General features: G+C 32.6%; 3 protein-coding genes across 4 annotated transcripts; 1 reads left to right on the forward strand and 2 right to left on the reverse strand.

The window, feature by feature from the left end:
* Nucleotides 1-2,047: 2,047 nt before the first annotated feature.
* Nucleotides 2,048-5,299, forward strand: LOC8272133 (flavonoid 3'-monooxygenase CYP75B137-like). Its single transcript, XM_025156529.2, has 2 exons — nucleotides 2,048-3,224; nucleotides 4,465-5,299. The coding sequence occupies exons 1-2, from the start codon at nucleotides 2,262-2,264 to the stop codon at nucleotides 5,092-5,094; spliced, it is 1,593 nt and encodes a 530-aa protein (XP_025012297.2). The 5' UTR covers nucleotides 2,048-2,261; the 3' UTR covers nucleotides 5,095-5,299.
* A 2,192-nt stretch (nucleotides 5,300-7,491) lies between these two features.
* On the reverse strand, nucleotides 7,492-10,755 carry LOC8272134 (primary amine oxidase). Of its 2 annotated transcripts, none has more exons than XM_002509550.4 (4): nucleotides 9,279-10,755; nucleotides 8,935-9,048; nucleotides 8,116-8,663; nucleotides 7,492-7,888 (listed from the first exon to the last, which is right to left on the reverse strand). In XM_002509550.4, exons 1-4 carry the CDS (start codon nucleotides 10,596-10,598, stop codon nucleotides 7,678-7,680), a joined length of 2,193 nt encoding a protein of 730 aa, XP_002509596.2. In that variant the 5' UTR covers nucleotides 10,599-10,755; the 3' UTR covers nucleotides 7,492-7,677. The 2 variants fall into 2 exon arrangements, with proteins under 2 accessions (XP_002509596.2, XP_048230118.1); XM_048374161.1 differs by having other exon boundaries at nucleotides 9,287-9,437.
* Nucleotides 10,756-14,258: 3,503 nt separating this feature from the next.
* Nucleotides 14,259-17,870, reverse strand: LOC8272135 (primary amine oxidase). Its single transcript, XM_002509551.4, has 5 exons — nucleotides 16,508-17,870; nucleotides 16,130-16,243; nucleotides 15,580-16,029; nucleotides 15,250-15,347; nucleotides 14,259-15,017 (listed from the first exon to the last, which is right to left on the reverse strand). Exons 1-5 carry the CDS (start codon nucleotides 17,789-17,791, stop codon nucleotides 14,807-14,809), a joined length of 2,157 nt encoding a protein of 718 aa, XP_002509597.2. The 5' UTR covers nucleotides 17,792-17,870; the 3' UTR covers nucleotides 14,259-14,806.
* Between the last annotated feature and the right edge of the window lie 140 nt (nucleotides 17,871-18,010).

Genomic DNA, 18,010 nt, shown 5'->3' on the forward strand with positions numbered 1-18,010 from the left:
ATAAAATTATTTTTCTCTTTCAGCTTCTTCTTCTTCTTCAATTATTCCTCTAATCCCTAATAAAATGCTTTAAGAATAAAACATAATCAATCAAAATAACATTTGTTGAAATATAAAGCATCCAAAATTGGCTCCCTTTTTAGCAATTTTAGTTGAGTGAATAATTAAAGGTCCAATTGGATGTTGATCCAGAAGCTCTTTGGAATAAAGAGCCTCCTAACTTACTAGAGCAACAACCTCCAATACTCGCCTTCTGCAGAAACAATATTGCCAGGAAGTGAAACAAGAAAAGCTCAACGAGGATGAACAACATCGATGGCGAGGGCGATGAATGGTAGTAATGGCAATGAACGACAACAATGGCGAGGGCGAGGCAAGTAAATGATAGCAGTGGCGAAGGTGAGGGCGGTAATGACAGTGATGGTGAGAAAATGGCCCTGCAATGATGAGTCCTACTATTATTATTATTAATTGAAAATGGACGGTGGTGACTGGCTTGTGGGGGTGCTTGGTGGTAGTAAGTTAAAAGTTGATATTTATTTTTTATTTTTTATTATTATTATTTGTTTTTGGAAAAGAGAATTTAATTAATTAATTTTTATTTTATTTAAAAAAAGAAGAAGCTAAATGTCATAACATTAGTGGTTTATATTTTTAATGGACCTTCACTCCTAAAGAAGGAGTAAACGGTGTCAATATTTTTGGACTTATTTGTACCTTTTAAAAAATTAAAAGGTGAAATTAAACTATTTTGAAGTATGAGAATTTAATTGTACACTCCCAATTAGTTTAGGGGCTTTTATTTTGTACCTTATGCCTATTTAATACTAACACTACTATTTTATTTTCTTTTAAAAGCCTAACCATTCCTCATCAGTTCGAGATCATCTCTAATTCTAGGTTTTATTTTTCAATTCACAAGTAGAAATCATATTCGAAGTCAATATCATTCATTTTGATGGGATCCTGCTCGTAATTGGGGTTATATAGATGCAAGCACTTTATCAGAGTTTGGATTCAGTCGGGCTACCACTTCAACACTCCGCTGCAACCACCAACGTAGAGGTGGGGCTTCCCATCCTTCCCTTTCAACCTCGTCATCGTTCTTTGTTCATCTCCAGCGAACAATGCAATTCCTGTAGAACACCATGAAGAATTCATCAACCAAGAAAATTAAGAAAGAGTAAGAAAAAGAAAGAAGAAAGGAAAAGAAGATGTTGGACCTGTTACAAGACAAAGATATATAGACTAAAATGATAAAGAAACTTTTATGAAGAAATCAAGATACTGCAATCAAATGACAAGAGAGGTCATTAAATCAACATAAATTTCTCCTTTTTTTTTTTCGTTGTCAAGTAAGAATTGGTTATTGCGTAATTTTGGATTGTTGAATGAATTTGTTAATTTAATTGAAAGAGTTAAAAGTCTTGCAATGGATTTGTTCATTTAGATTGTTTGGATGGGTTTATTCTTGAGATTGAGGATCTAACTAAAATTCATCAATTATGGTTGTTGAGTAATGTGAGGTTTGATTGAGACTCTGTCAATAAAGAAGAAAAGATGGATGAATAAGGGTGCAGGCAGTGAAAAGCTGATGTCTTTTTTTTTTCCAGCTTTACTTTGTAAAGCGTGTGCTAAGTGGTCAATAATGTCCTCTTTCGTAATATTAAACGGTGAGTCTTAATAAGCAAAATACAGGGTATTTGATGTGGCTTCCATGTGGAACCTGCGTGTATGAGAAAATCAGGCTCTGATTGCCACATCATGTTGATCTCACCGTTTTCGAATGAATGTATCAAATTGTAAAAAATTAGAAGGTGTATATTTTGCAATTAAGCCAAATTGGCTAGATATGGAGAAGCCAACAATGTATTCCATCGCTACTGATATAGATCATTGAAATGAGCACTACCACATGAAGTAAGTGGTGCTCGTGTATGATTGGCTTCGGTATCGCCACACAAAAATGCATCCACATAAATGGAGACAGGGACACATTAATTTCACTAAAAACAGAGATTCTAATTTCAAATTTCCTCTGCGAATTATATGAAAGTAGAAATCCGTTGTCAATGGAAGCCACAGGTTTACTTGAGTGAATTCTTTCTACACGTGGAAAGTTATATTCGTTGGACATGATATATCATCCCAAACGGGAAACTACAACCACTTGATCCTAGATTTTTCTTTTTTCTTTTTCCAAATCTTGTCGTTGGAGCCTATTTTCCTCCATTGCATTTTAGAGTTCATAAGATACTAACATGTTCAACTTGGCTTGTGGCTTCTGGTGTTCGTGTTGGGAATCTTATAACGACAGGGAGAAAATGTCTGGAGCAGTTATGACCATGTTAGTGTCTGTAATTTTATCTTTCTTGTTTCTGTGGAATGTCATCAAGAGATCAAATAAGGGAATTTCTCCACTGCCACCGGGTCCTCGTGGCTTTCCAGTACTTGGGTACCTTCCGTTTCTTGGTACTGAGCTACACAAGAAATTCACAGAATTAGCTGGGGTCTATGGCCCTATCTACAAGCTATGGCTAGGAAACAAGTTATGTGTAGTGATTAGCTCACCATCAGTAGCTAAAGAAGTTGTACGTGACCAAGACGCCACATGTGCTGACCGTGATGCGTCCATCGTAGCAAAGATCGCCACATATGGTGGAAATGATATTGGCTGGTGCCCCTATGGCCCTCTATGGAAAAAGCTGCGCAAGCTATTTGTAGGTAAACTCTTGAGTAATGCAAGCCTTGAGGTCCTTAGTGCTCTAAGAAAACAAGAGATTAAGAATAGCACTAGGAATGCATATAACAAAATTGGCAAGCCCATAGATATCGGTGAATTAGCATTTCTAACAAGCATAAATACAATCATGAATATGCTGTGGGGTGGCACACTTGAAGAAGAGGCAAGCAATAAGGCTAGAAAAGAATTCCGAAATCTATTGGCTGAAATGATGGAGATAACGGGAAAACCAAATATTTCTGACTTTTTTCCAATGTTAGCCATGTTCGACTTGCAAGGTTTAAAGAAGCAAGCAGAGAAGATCGTGCAAGGTTATGAATCATTTTTTTATAACTTAATAGAGAGAGCTGAACAATTAACTGAAGCCAGTATGGAAAAGAATAAACAGAGGGATAACTTCTTGCAGCTTCTTTTGGATCTTAACAAGCATGATTCTACGGAAATGTTGCTTAGCAAAAACGAGCTAAAGGGCTTGCTCATGGTAAGCCTCTTGCCTTTTTGGTTATGTTTACGAATTTGCTAACATTGAACGTTTATGGTATTTTCTATATGGGGAATTCTATAATTATTTTGTTTTAAAATAAAATATTTAATCCACCTATAAGAAGAATTCTATATTTAATTCTATATGGGGAATTCTATATATATTTTTTAAAAAATTAGTAACCTGTAATTACAGGTTATCAAATAAAATAGAGTTTGCTAAGTTAATATAAGATAGTTTCAAAAATTTATATACTCTTAAAATATATAAAAAATTAGTTTAATTTGTGAAAAAATATAAAGATGGTTGTCATTCTTCATATTTTAGCAAGGGCATGACATAGATAAAGAAAGAAGGTTGGATCACAAGACAAAAATAAGAAGAATTTCCAGCGGTTCAATTCATTGATTCATCTATTATTCATTTTTTTTTGCATTGATTCATCTATTATTCATTTTTTTTTACAATTAGTAGCATTTATAAAAAAAAAATTTATAATTTGTGAAAGAATATAAAAAGTATTATCACTTTTCGTAAAATATTAATCATTTTCATAATTATAAAGTTGTAGAGGGTTCAACAGATTGCCAATTATCTTTACTTATAACATTTAAAAAATAAAATTTAAACTAATTAATCATCAATGATATTTAAAAAAATAACTTTTATTTTGTTTTAAACAAAATCATTCTAGAAAGTACATTTTTATATCCGTGTCCTAAGGATCAAACAGAGCAAAAGTTTATACAGTGTGTTAACTGATCCATCTAGATGAAACACACGTCATCTATCAACAAAGCCAATATAAATACATAATTACGTTATTGATTTTTTGTTATGATCGGTTTCCATATAGTTGTGTAGCTATGCATTGACCATTTGATACATGTGATGTCTTGATATGAGTGTAAATGATAGAGTGGAAAGTACCTTCATTCTGCATAGTACGTCCTAGGTCCAAGATGTGGATGCTGCACTTTTTAAACCCATTAATTTTTCTTTGTAGCAAAATTTATTTTCTCTTTTTAATTTTAAGTTTAGTTAGATTTACTTTGCATTTTATTTTCGGTTTATTTTAATTCAATTATGCAAATTTTGATCTTGTTTTAATTTGTAATTTTTGCATTAATTCAGTTTATTTTAGAAATCGAACTGACTAATGCACGTACTGAAAATGTGTTAGATAGAGTTTATTTAAGAATTGTTGGTATTGATTTACTCAAGTTTTTCTGATTAGGATATTGTGACTGGCGGAACAGACACAACATCAACAATGGTTGAATGGGTATTTGCAGAGGTAATGAAACATCAAGAAATAATGGAAAAGGTCCAGCAAGAATTAGATGAAGTTGTGGGGTTGAATAACTGTGTGGAAGAGTTCCACTTGCCCAAACTATGTTATCTAGATGCTGTGGTTAAGGAGACACTCCGCTTGCATCCTGCACTTCCTTTGCTAGTGCCTCGTCGTACAAGTCAACCATGCGAACTAGGAGGATATACCATTCCCAAAGGAACTACAATTTTCCTAAATGTTTATGCTATTCATAGGGATCCTCAGTTTTGGGACAATCCCTTGGAATTCAGGCCTGAGAGGTTTTTAAACAACATAAATGCCGGAAATTTTGATTTCTCTGGCAACAATTTTCAGTATCTTCCATTTGGATCAGGAAGAAGAGTTTGTGCTGGGCTGCCTCTGGGAGAGAAAATGTTGATGTACCAAGTGGCTACATTTCTGCACTCATTTAACTGGAAGTTACCCAATGACACAGAGCTAGAATTATCGGACAAGCATGGGATTGTTATTAAGAAATTGAAGCCTTTGGTTGCTATACCAACACCTAGACTATCTAATTTAGACCTCTACTAGGGGGAGATGTATCTGCATATTTCCTTTCAAGTTACAAAGCAACACTCATAAAATGGCTTGCCTTGCCAACCTAGTTTGGAAATAATTATTGCTGTATCCGAAACTTATTCCCTTCTCCTGAATATGTAATATTATTTTGTTCTTATAAACAGATTGCTGTAGTAAACTACTAAAATACTATTCACTCGAATACTTTCTTTGTCAAGCTATTCACTGTAATACTGTGAGATGCATGGATATGTTTTTACGTCAGACAGACAGAATGGATTTGTGTGTGCACAATTCTTACTTAAACTATAGTCTATGATGGACGATTTCATATAAAATGTGGATCTTATCACTTAAATTTGCTGTATATCTCACAATTCATATGAGACTTTTTCTTTACATAAATTGGATTGTTATTATTTTTGATGGATAATGGGATTGTTATCAAGTGCTACAAGAATATGTCTGAAATTTCTTTTAATTCAATAGATTAAATTTTAAAATTTTTTTAAACTACTTTCTAATAAATATGCTTTTGAAAAATGTACTTTTTTTTTTTTAAATGAGTTTTTAAAATTTAGGGCGTGTATGGTTCAGCTGATCAATACAGCTAGTAATTAGTGGCTGATAGTTGATGACTGATAAATTAAACCGTTTGGTAGAATTTTATTAGCGATTGCTGTTAGTATATTAAATAACCATTGGAGGTATAATTTATCGTTAAATATATTATATTTTATTATATTTAAATATACAAATTAATAAAAATAACTTATAATAATTAAAAAGTTTAAAGTTAATTCTTTTAGTTCAATTGTATTTATTATTAAAAATATTTATAAAAGTTATTTTAAAAGTAGAAATTTAAACTTAAATTCTATTAATAATTTTTTATTTCAAATACCATAATTCTAAATATTATAATTATTTAAATATTAAGAATAATTTCAAAATAATAATTATTTATTTTAAAATATAAAAATTTAATTATATGAGATCAGTTTAAATAAAGTCATTGTTAATAAGTTTTAATAAAGATAACAATGTCCAAATAAATAAAAAAATCGAATTAGCTATTAGCTGATAAGAAAAAATGTCTAAAATAAAGCTGATACAATCAGTAGCTGATTGAGATTAAATCACCTATCAGTTATTGTTTCTTAAGTCTTTACCAAATCCTCTAATATAGTTGTTGAGTGAGAAACAACTATTATAAAGCAAAACAAAATGTTTGTCCCAAATTTTCATATACTCTACATTATGTTTGAAGTTTTATTTCAAAATTTTATGTTAAACACTTTCAAAACTTTCAAAGCTTAAATAATATATTAAAATTTTTATTTTTAAATAAAAGTAGGTTATATACTCTTAAAATTGTAAAGAGTAATGAGTTTTTGAATTTAAATTTAATACTAGTGCAATTTCAGCTTTTTTTTTTGGATACTAGCATATCATAGCTTATGGAATTAGAACCACTGAATGTTTCTACGTAGACGTTAAATTGATGTATAATTAATACATATTCATAAATTGTAAACAATCAATACATACGTTTCATATTAATTGTGGTGTATATAACTTTAGATAAAAATTTCTCACTACTTCAAAAAGTTGTAAAAAGGAATGGGGCTTTATTAAGAGACAATTATTAAGGAACAAACTCGACCGCTTGGTTTGTTGATTTGTACAACGGATGTTGAATTTATATCAAAATTATATTGTCCCAAAGAGAAAATTACAGAATAAAGCATGCATGAGCAACATGCTGCAACGATGGCAGATTATTAGTATATATGAATCAAAGCCCTATTCCTACCTGCGTTCCTCACAACTTTGCCAAAGTAGCCTGTCAAAAGTCACCAACTATGTATCATTTGAATACCTATATTTCTAATTGTGGCCACTGTATTAGATGATTTTTTTGTGGGATAGAAAAGAAGAGGGTCATGATAACGTGTAATTGCACTTCCTGCTCATTTTGCTATCTCACTCATCCTCTAATTAAAGAAAAAGCAACAATGTTCTTTTCTTTTTTTATTAATTAGATGTATCTGCCTTTCCCTTACGTCACTTGAAATTGCAAAAGAATCAGGAACTAGAGATTGACATTAAAGGATTCTAAATTTCCGCCAATGGCAAGGCTTTGATACTATCTTAAAGGTGACGTGCAGCATTTCTTTTACAAGCAAACTTTATTCTATTTAAAAGAGACATGCGGTAACGTCCTCAATATTGTGTGGATTATTGACTGACTACTGTTAATGCTACAAAAAGTTAAATGGTTAGCTTTTCATTCAATCCTCTCCATAGAATTTCTCTGCTGTTCTTTTTTTTTTTCAATGATATCTGTCCCTCCGAAACTTCCAACAATGCAACTACCCAATTGAAAATTTTAGACATGGTAATCACTAGTCATAAATGAGTGACCATCGTTTTTATATCTTATTTATTCTGATAACACCGATTGTTGTTAGCACTAGCAATTTGTACAGTCCACAGTAGCAGGGCTTGCATACACTACAGACATCATTTTTCTTAACATCAACTATGTGGTGCATAAACTTTTACAAAAAGAACATAGGCATATTTGGACCCTCAAGCAGTATCAAAGGGCCTGCAAACAGGCAAATCTTTCTCGACATTAGGCGGGATCCGAAGAATAGGATTGCTTTCAAAGAAATTCACCGGCTTTAAATCAAAGCTGGAAGATACTGTTGGCATTATAGGGAAATCCTCTTGGCATGGTATGTGATGGAATCCTAGTGTGTACCACACCACAATGTCCTTGTTCTCAATTGGACGATCCCTACCAGAAAAAAACAAAGACGAGAAAAGTAACATCAACTTGTCGCCTTCGAGCAAAAAAAAAAAAGAAATCTACTTATACATTTAAAAATCTTTGATGATGCATTGGAGGTCATGCATTTAAATCCTAGCATAATTTGAAGTTAACGGAAACTATAATCTAAACATTGAAAGAGAAAAATTGACTACATTTTAAAAGCAAATTACGTAGGGAAAGTTTTTTGTTACCTGTCAGACCAAACTGCTAGAGTGTCTTCTCCGTGACTCTGATAAACAAATAGCCCACCCGCCCATTGCTCTGTCCGATTATATGGGGTGACCCATATCTGATTATTTGTAAATGCTCCACGTTTCTGTGGAGGATCATCATGATTAAGCAAACTAGCGGCAGTGCCACCAGGAACCACCTTATACCCGACGGGGTTTCCCACCCGAGTTTTTTTAGTTGGGTTAATCACATGAAACTCGGAGGGATCATAAAGTTTGAGCTTAATCTGTGCATCCTTTTCTGTCTTAGCAACATTTCTTGTAGCTTTCAAGTAGCTTCTTCTTGGGGATTCTCCGGGTGAAGTCTGTTGCCTGTGGATATTTACCTTCACAAAAGAATTATCGGAGCCATCTATGTCCATGTCAAGGTAAAATGTGATGTAATGATCATGAATGACACCGATAACATTTTCTGCTAATAGAGTGCCATAGAGATTTTCTTGGCCAGTCACTTGATTCATGTTCTCGTATGATGTGCCTTTCACCATCAAAATCCCACTAAGTCCAACCTGTTAGTAGTTTTTGCTTTAGAGATAAGGTAGCACTAGCATATGAGTATATAATAGCAAGTAACCAAAGACAATGAAACATCTATGCAATTAGCTTATAGTATTAAAATATATTTAGTGGACAAAAAACTAAGGAGTCCTAAAGCGATAGCCATGTAATCGATGATGCAACTTTTTCTAGCATGTGGAATCTGAAGCTGATTGATAATGACCTAGCTTGATATTTTCAAAGAAAAGAAAAAGAATAAAACCTAACAATTAAACAATTAACCTTAATTCTGATTAAGCCATCAGTCTGGAACTCCCAATCAACTATGTAGTCGTAGTTTGCTACTGACGCTGCCATTCTAACCACAAGCGTCACCTTTGGCCTCACTTCTCTAATCTGCCCAACCACAAACAGCAAATCAAGAATACAATTATCTCTGCTGTATACCCAGCACGTCATTACTACAAATTTATTTTGTTAGAATTAATTTAATTTTGCATATCAGACATACATGTCGTACCTGCTGTAGATAAATTTTTTTAGGAATGCTTAATTTGATATAATTTATCACATCCTGTCTCGTATAGATAAAAGGTTAAAAGTTATCTCTGTTCACATATTCTTACCTCCATACCTGTAATCGGACTTTCAGCGTGCCGCCACCCAATGTCACCAGCATAACTCTCGAATATGCAAACCATGTTTGACCGGACATACGGAGTCCCATCACCCGCCGCAAAAACACCATCCATGTAATAGGCATTCCGGGGACAATCGTTAAGTGGGTCAAGTGGCATGGCCTGTAACCCGAACCCATATTCACCCGCATCCATATAAGTCTTAAAATACCATGCATCAGTAGGGTCCATATAAGGCACAAATAATTCTGAAGTGAACCCTTTGTACATAACATTCCTTATCTCTCCACTATCCGGGTCCTTGACTCTGGCACTAGAAATTATCACACCAGCTCTCGGGTCGGGTTTGAGATGAAATTCCCAATTTGCCCATTTCACCATATGCTCATCTTCTACAGTAAAACTCGGTCCTTTTGGTTGCTCTATAGAAATAGGATTGATCAGTTGCTTTTCTTGATTGACATCTACAGAAGAATAACGATAATCTGTGTTGGCAGCCTTTGGTATAGGTATATTCTTGCCTTTATCCGATATCTCCACCACTTCTTTAGTATCCATATCAAGTAATACAGTCAAACCTTCTATTGGTCTCATATAGAAATTTGCAGTGCCTTTCATGGAGTAGCACTGTACCTTGATCAATCTCTTGTTCTCTTCATTCTTGCCAAACCAACCTAAAGAAATAGGCAAGCAAGCCAAGTCCTTAAGATCGACACCTCGGTCAATGATCGTACGGTTGAAATCAGCGTTAGATAATGGAGCCCATGTTGCTGTAGTCATGTCCTCTATTGTCATGGTCGGATAACCAGAGAGAGGATTGGTTTCTTGTACAGCAACATCGCTTGTGTTTATGTCAACCGTGAGCACGTGTGATTGGCCGTTGACACGTGCGATGACTTCTGCCTTTCTCGGTAACATGGGGTCTCCTTTTCGCCATTTGAGAACAAGGGTTTTCTCGGGCTCCTCCAAGACTACGGAGTGAAGAGAGAAAGGAGATGATTTGAAAAGGTCGTGTGATTTTAGGATTGTACGGACTTTGTTGAATTCTTGGATGGTTAAGGGGTCTAAAGGGTGGGTAGGAAGGTCTGATTCGTGGCGGTGGCGCGTGGGTTTCGGGGGTTTCTTGAGGATGTTCTTGGGTTGTTGGAAGCGGGTGCACCAACGGGAATTGGAGGCGCATGAGTCGAGAAAGTCAGTGGTGGAAGTGAGCGGTGGTGGAGTGTAGGGGAGGTTAATCCAGGTGAAGAGTAAGAGAAGAGAACCACTTAGAAAGATTAAGAGGAAGCGGATGAAGTTTCTCGATTCCATCGCTTATGTTTGTTATTTTGGTTTCTTTCTCTACTGGCTGCCTAGTTTGTTAGTTTATGTGTGTATATGTGTTGATACTCAAGTATATAAGGAGCTACATTCTAACAAATGGATAAGAGCAAGGAAAACCTGTAATAAGAATTCAGGGCAGGGAAAAGACTTGCTGCATCTTATGTATTAACTTTAAATGATTGGCAAAATAGTACTTTAAATTTAAGACAAATGTTTTAGTTTGTCTTTTAACAAAGTAAGATGTGATTATACTTCTTTAGTCCTGATGGAATTCTCAATTTTAAACCTCTACATTCTTTTCATGATTTAAAAAAGAAAAGAAAAAAACAATTTGGCAATAATGTAAACCCTCCATTATATGTCTATCTTCTGGTCAAGAAAAAGAAAAAAACCCTCCATTATGTGGGAGTCAATAATTGTTAAATTTCTTCATATAAATAACTATATCCAAATATGAACCTATTTTAATATTCAATGGAGTAAAGGATTCCTGTTTGAGTTATTCACCGATCCAAATTTATTTAGAGCATTTCAGGAATGGTAGTTTTTGAAATACCATAATCCCTCCAATCGAAAAATAAGTGTTCATCATGAATTACTACAACAGATACTCAGATTCTTTATATATATATATATATATTAATAAGTAAACACTACATAGGTAATGAGAATCAGTAATGAATAGCAATTAAAAAAAAACAACGGTAGGATAATACTGCTGAGCAGGCAGGCGTATTATGTGCATTGCCCTGACAATTTACTTGCAATTGCAAAAGAATTAGGAACATTATAAACTTCCACTAATAGCAAGGCCTTCAATCTGCTACTATCTTACTAGAGATTTGCAACATTTCTTATCTGAATCACATCTATTTATATTCTGCGTTATATGTACTGTTGCTATCATTTCTTTTAATTTTAAATTTTTAAATTGTACTTCTTTGCCTAGAAAAATATTTTTTTAACTTAAATTAATCCTTAATTATATTATCAAATATTAAGCTCATCTTAAAATTACTTTTTAAATAAAATATAAGAAAAATTCTCACTCTCAATATAATTTACTTCTAGTTCATAGTATAATAATAATAAAAATAATATTTTTAATTATAAGTATTATTTTAATTTAGTTATTTAAAATTAGACTATATAGTAATGTTATTTTTAATTACAAGTGTTTTTGAATTGTTTGAATTTTAAGAAGCAAGTAAAAGAAGAAGTAAGGGAAAGAAGTTACATATCTTGAAAAGTAGATATTTAAGTTTTGTTTGGATTAGATCATGAAAATATTTTAAGAAAGCAGATAAGATTTTCTTGATTATATAGAACTCAATTGATGAATATACCATCATTTAAAATATTTAAAAAGGCTAATTCTTTTCATCGATTTATATTAATACCTAAGTTTAATTATGTCAAAGTATTAATTATATGATATTATTATTACATCTATTTTTATCCTAATAAATAGAAAAGTGAATATTAGGTTTTAAATATGTGATAAACATACAATACATAAATAATTAATTAATTGTGTTTTTATGGTAATAATAGATTATTTATATTTTTAAAGACTATTTCTTTCTATTCTACTTTTGTTAATAAAAGTTATTCATTAAATTTGTATTAGCTATTAATAATATAATCATTTATATACTAGTTAATGATATATAAATCATATTTGTTATGAGTATTATTGTCTCTAAAATCTACAAATAAAGCAATAAACTTTTACTTTCTCAAATATTGGATTATTCTTTTCAGCAAAACAATCGGATTATATACTAAAAATCTTTAATTTCTAAATTCTAGTAACTTTTTTAAGAATTCAATTTCTTAGAAAGTATATTTTGAAAAATATGAAATTATACCAAACAAGTTTAAGAGACAAGTCAAGCTGATCACAACACATCATTGTTCAAATTCTACTCAATAAAATTATATCAGTGGTTAAGATTGGTTCGAGTTCAAGATATTTTGAACGAGCTCGAACGAATTAAAAAACGAGTCTAGTCCAAGTCAAACTTAAACCGTTTAAAATATTTTTTTTTTAATATTTATTTGTTTTTATTATATGAATAAAAATAAGTAAAATAAAATATACTTTTATTAATAATAAATTAATAAAAAAAATCACAAAAAATAATAAGTTCAAAGTAATAAAGAAATCATTTAAAAACTAAATAAGAGTGTTTTACTTTATTAAAAATAAAGAAAAAAATTTAGCTTTAGCTAATAAAAAAATATTACAAATTTATATATGAATATAAATTTTTTATTTTGATTCATAAAAAATTTTATTTAAATTTACTTTATTATCATAGAAATAAAATTAATTTTAAAAAAAATATATATATTATTATATTATTATAAATAATTATATTTATTTATAACGAGTTTAAAAGTTCATGAAAATACCGAATAAATTTTTATATTTTTAGATTTGACATAAAATTTTAATGAACTTAAGAATAAAATTAAAGTAAATTATTATATTTTTAATAAACGAACGAGTGGAATCCAAACTATTGAAATCATTTTACACACCTAAACAAGGCCTTCATTACTTTCTTATCAAAGATTGGTCTTAGTTCCTTACTTTTATTGAGGGTTGGTGCTTAATGCCCGTATCTTCGCTACGTTACGGACCATTATTTTGCCTTCTTGAGGTTTGTTCTATTGATTCTTTTTCAAAAAGGTTTTATTTGATTACACATCTGTCCTACAAAATTCTTTGCATCTATTTCTATTTTAGAATATCATTTGAATTGATGAATTTCAGATGAGAAATTCTATAAGATTTATAAATTATAGTTAAAATACATCTTTTGGAAAACTAAAAAAATCAAATATTATAAATTTTATTATCATATGAAGTTTTCATTTTTTATGATCTAAATAGGAGAATTTACAATCTAGTATTTTAAAATTTCACTCATTAATTTATATATTTTATATTTTGTTTAATTGTTAAACACTATTTATACATTTTAAATTAAATATTCTAAAGTCTCTCAATTGAAATGATACTTCAATTCATATGTGTGTCTGTACATACATAAATCTTGGAATTTTTGGATTAAGCCGAGACCTCGAGATTCCACATGGACCCAATAATCATCTAACATCTAATAGGGACGAAACATTTGTGGCTCTCGAAGAACTAGTATTATTATTATTGCAATTTGCAAAACGAATTTTGAGGGTTAACAAGATTAAGTGTAAATTTGAAAAACTGTAACATTGAGTTGGAAAGTTTTTAATATATGCATTGGTATGTGCATACATATGGTCAAATTCATCTATATTTAATTTAATATTTTAAGTTGGACATAATGAATTAAGTAATTAGCAATTGACGTCGCTCACAAAATATTAAAATGTCATTAAAATTCTTAACCCTTCTTGTAACATATACAAACCCAGAGCTTTTTTTTTTTTTTTACTCTGTTAAACCGTTCATCTTCAAATTGATTTCTCAATTTGATGGTATGTACTTAGAATTATGAAAATGTTTGTCTTATGATATATAATAATAATTCAAATAGACGGTCTCCTCGTTCTTTCTTTTGCCAAATGTTTACATATAAATGTATTAAAATTAGATAAATTTGAAAAAAAGGAGGTATAAATATAATGGTAATAACCTTAGATGGACGATTTTTTTTTTCTTTTTACTAAAAAATCTGTTAAATTTATGCTAACATAGACTTTGTAGGACCCAACCAAATTGACACATCAGTGCTGACTCCCTATTAATGCAAATACACGTCACTCACCTTAACTTACCAAATTAATATTATAGACCACCTTGTGGTTAGAAATGGAAACTTTCTATCTTGGCTTTAACGGCAAAAGGGCCTTGGGAGTGGGAGTTGAGGGCTGAGACTTTGCAGGAAGGCGGAGCGAAGATCGGGCAAGTTGTTGATTATGGTGAGAGGTGGCCATGACAGCGGCAAACGGGAAAAAAGAGAAAGAAGAGTTCGGCATAGCCAACAAATTCAATGGTAGTCACGGGCTTAGAAATTCAATGGTATCTGGGATCGTTTTGCCTTAATTGATTAACCTTAATCAATTCGTCAACATCTCTAACTTATATAAAACCTCATAGCTGATCGCATCCAATCTATATGTTCTTCACAGGAGGCTGGAAATAAACTTTAGAAAAATAAAAATAAATAAGAAAGAAACATTGATCAAGATGAGGCAGCAGGCCAGCAGACAGGTAGGTCACTTTCAAACATTGGTGCAGCCCTAAGAATTGGATTGCTCTCAAAGAAATTCACAGGCTTTAATTCAAAGCTTGATGACACAACTGGCATTACAGGGAAATCCTCCTGGCAGGGAATGTGATGGAATCCCAGTGTGTACCACAACACAATATCCTTATTCTCGATATCGCGATTCCTGTTGGTCATTTATAAAGAAAAAATGAAAAAAAAAAAACAGAAAGCTTATGCTCAAAATATATGATGCCACTGATGTCATCTTCAGGATTTTGAGATTGTATATTCTTCTAGACAAATTTTAAGATTATGAGTTTGAACTCCGAATACCAGAAGTCATATATAGGGTTCTAAAATTCACTGAGTGCAAATTTAAATGATGTGTAAAAAAGTTTAGGTGATGGAGTCTATACCTTTGAGACCAAACGTCAAGTGTGTCGTCTCCCTTGCTTTGATACACAAGAAGTCCACCAGCCCATTGTTCATTCCGGTTGTAGGGGGTAACCCATATCTAACCAACACAATATACCCAACAACTATAACAAACTTCCAATCCATATACGTGGTCCAAAAAATCATCAATTATTCAGGAATCATCCAAAATAATTATCAACATATAGAATAAAGTTCCATATCTGGAATGATCATATGGTTTTGTACCTAATAATGCATTGCAGGAGGTAAAGAATAATATCCCGTTTATAAGAAAATTTACCTAGTATATATATAAACTACAAAAGTACCTGATTGTTTGTGAAAGCACTTCTTAGTTGTGGAGGATCAAGGTGATCAAGCAAACTAGCTGCATTACTACCAGGAACAACCTTGTAGCCTGCCGGATTTCCCAATCTAGACCTCCTTGAAGGATTAATTACCTGAAATTCTGAGGGGTCGTATAGATTAAGCTTAATTCTTGCTTCTTCCTCTGTTTTAGCTATCTTTCGCTTAGCTTTTAAGTAGCTTTTCCTTGGTGATTCACCTGGAAAAGTCTCTTCCTTAACCAAATTAATCTCAACAAATGAGTTATTAATGTCGTCAATGTCCATGTCAAGGTGAAAGTTGATAAAATGATCATGAACTACACCAATAACATTTTCTGAGATTAAAGGGTTTGACATTTCTTCTTGGTTGAGAATTTGATACACGTTTTGATATGGGGTTCCTTTTACCATTAGCATCCCAGAAAGAGAGACCTGAAAGGCCATGAATTAAGAACATGTATACATATATATAGTTCTGTACTATAAAAGAAATGAAGAAAAATAAGTGGAGTAAATAGAAATTAAATTTGACCTTGATGCGAATTAAACCATCAGTTTGAAATTCCCAGTCAAATATATAGTCATAGTTCGCTAATGATGCTGCCATTCTAGCCACAAGTGTAACTTTCGGTCTTGCTTCTCTAATCTGTTCGACATTTGAAGTCAATATCAAGTGTTCAATATCTATTTCTTACCAAACGATGGTGATTATTATTACTCATGGGAAAGTTACAGATAAGAACATAGTGATAATTGCACCAGCTAGCCAAGAGAAATCATATTTCAATATTACTGTTGTAGATGATGACATTCGAAGAGAAATCATCATTAAAACCTTTTAAGTGGAGTAGTTATATATCTGCAATCGTGATGTAAACATTCAAATACTGATGTTAATAATCTTATGTACCTCATCATTATTAGGAGAAAACTGCGAGTGACGCCAACTGATATCTCCAGCATACCGTTCGAACACGCAAATCATATTAGGCTGAATAATTGGTCTCCCATCAGATGAAACAAAAGTTCCATCCATATAGTAAGAGTACCTCGGGCAGTCATTTAATGGCACAAGTGACATTGCTGTGACTCCTAGACCAAATTCACCAGCGTCCATATATGATTTAAAATACCAATTCTGATCTGGGTCCATATAAGGCACAAACAGTTCTGAAGAAAACCCTTTATACATCACACTCCTGAGTACTCCTGTCTCAGAATCCTTAATCATGGCTCTTGAGATCACCAACCCAGCTCTTTGGTCAGCCTTTAGATGGAAAACCCAGTTAGCCCATTTGACTATATGCCCATTTTCTAGACTAAAGCTTGGTCCTTTGGGCTGCTCTATTGATATTGGGTTGATTGGCTCCATTTCTATTGGCTTGTACTTGTCTTGGGCTGCATATCTGTAGTCAGTATTGGTAGCTTTTGGAATTGGAATTCCTCTTCCTATATCAGAAAATTTTACCACCTGTTTCTTCTCAAGATCCACAGTTATTGTTAACCCTTCCAGTGGCCTCATATAGAAATTGGCTGTGTCCTGGAAAGAGTAACATTGGACCTTAGCCACCCTTTTTCCTTCTTCATCAGGCCCAAACCAACCTGGTGATGGTGTGATGCAATACAAATCAGAAAAGCTCATTCCTCTTGCCATGACAGATTGGTTCAATTCTTGATAAGAGAGTGCTACTTGAATTGCAGCAGATGTATCTTCACTTGAAAGCATAGGATAGCCTGAATAAGGATTTATCTCATGGTTCATGACTTGGCATAAATCCAAGTCTACAGCTAGCACATGAGATTGACCGTTGAATAATGCAATTACAAGTGCTTTTCTTGGAGGAAAAGGGTCACCTTCTTTCCACTCTAAGACTAAAGATTTGTCAGGTTCATCAAGTGACAAAGAATGAATAGCAGGAAAGGCATACCAAAAGGGCTGATATGATGAAAGAATAGCTTTGACCTTGTTGATTTCTTGTACAGTAAGAGGGTCCAATGGATGATGAGGAGTTTCAGTGAAGTAGTATCTGGATTTTTGGGTTTGAGGTGGCTTCACAGCTGTGCTAAATTTGGCACTGAATCTCTTCTTGGATATATAGAAGTTTGGTTTGTTTAGAGGGTGCCAAAAATATGCAAAAAGGAATAGGAGTATGAATAAGAGAAAGGTGAAATGAAAACATTTAGCAGTCTCCATTAGGTGCTTTGCTCTTTTGCAAATGGTGATAAAGAAGATGTTAATGCCTTTTAATCTAATAAGTACTTATAAAATAATCATGATAACGTTAAATTAGCCACCCATTAGAGCGTCAACAATATTATAGTGTCCTTGAAAGCACCATTATTTTGTATACATGTGATTGCTGTGGAAGATAATCTTTTACTTCGTATAAATTCAAGGGCAACAAGGGAGCTA

This window comes from Ricinus communis, chromosome 5 (genome assembly GCF_019578655.1).
Source record: "Ricinus communis isolate WT05 ecotype wild-type chromosome 5, ASM1957865v1, whole genome shotgun sequence".
In the NCBI taxonomy this organism is placed as follows: domain Eukaryota; kingdom Viridiplantae; phylum Streptophyta; class Magnoliopsida; order Malpighiales; family Euphorbiaceae; genus Ricinus; species Ricinus communis.

Excerpts from the sequence above, each read along its gene's own strand:
- LOC8272134 (XM_002509550.4), bottom strand. The coding sequence starts at position 10,598 with ATGGAATCGAGAAACTTCATCCGCTTCCTCTTAATCTTTCTAAGTGGT. Across the intron at positions 8,664-8,934 it reads ATGGCTTAATCAGAATTAAG|GTTGGACTTAGTGGGATTTT; the intron begins GTTAATTGTTTA and ends AACTACTAACAG. Across the intron at positions 7,889-8,115 it reads CTAGCAGTTTGGTCTGACAG|GGATCGTCCAATTGAGAACA; the intron begins GTAACAAAAAAC and ends TTTTTCTGGTAG.
- LOC8272133 (XM_025156529.2), top strand. The coding sequence starts at position 2,262 with ATGTTCAACTTGGCTTGTGGCTTCTGGTGTTCGTGTTGGGAATCTTAT. Across the intron at positions 3,225-4,464 it reads AGCTAAAGGGCTTGCTCATG|GATATTGTGACTGGCGGAAC; the intron begins GTAAGCCTCTTG and ends TTTTCTGATTAG.
- LOC8272135 (XM_002509551.4), bottom strand. The coding sequence starts at position 17,791 with ATGGAGACTGCTAAATGTTTTCATTTCACCTTTCTCTTATTCATACTC. Across the intron at positions 16,244-16,507 it reads TTTCTCCTAATAATGATGAG|ATTAGAGAAGCAAGACCGAA; the intron begins GTACATAAGATT and ends AATGTCGAACAG. Across the intron at positions 15,018-15,249 it reads CTTGACGTTTGGTCTCAAAG|GAATCGCGATATCGAGAATA; the intron begins GTATAGACTCCA and ends AATGACCAACAG.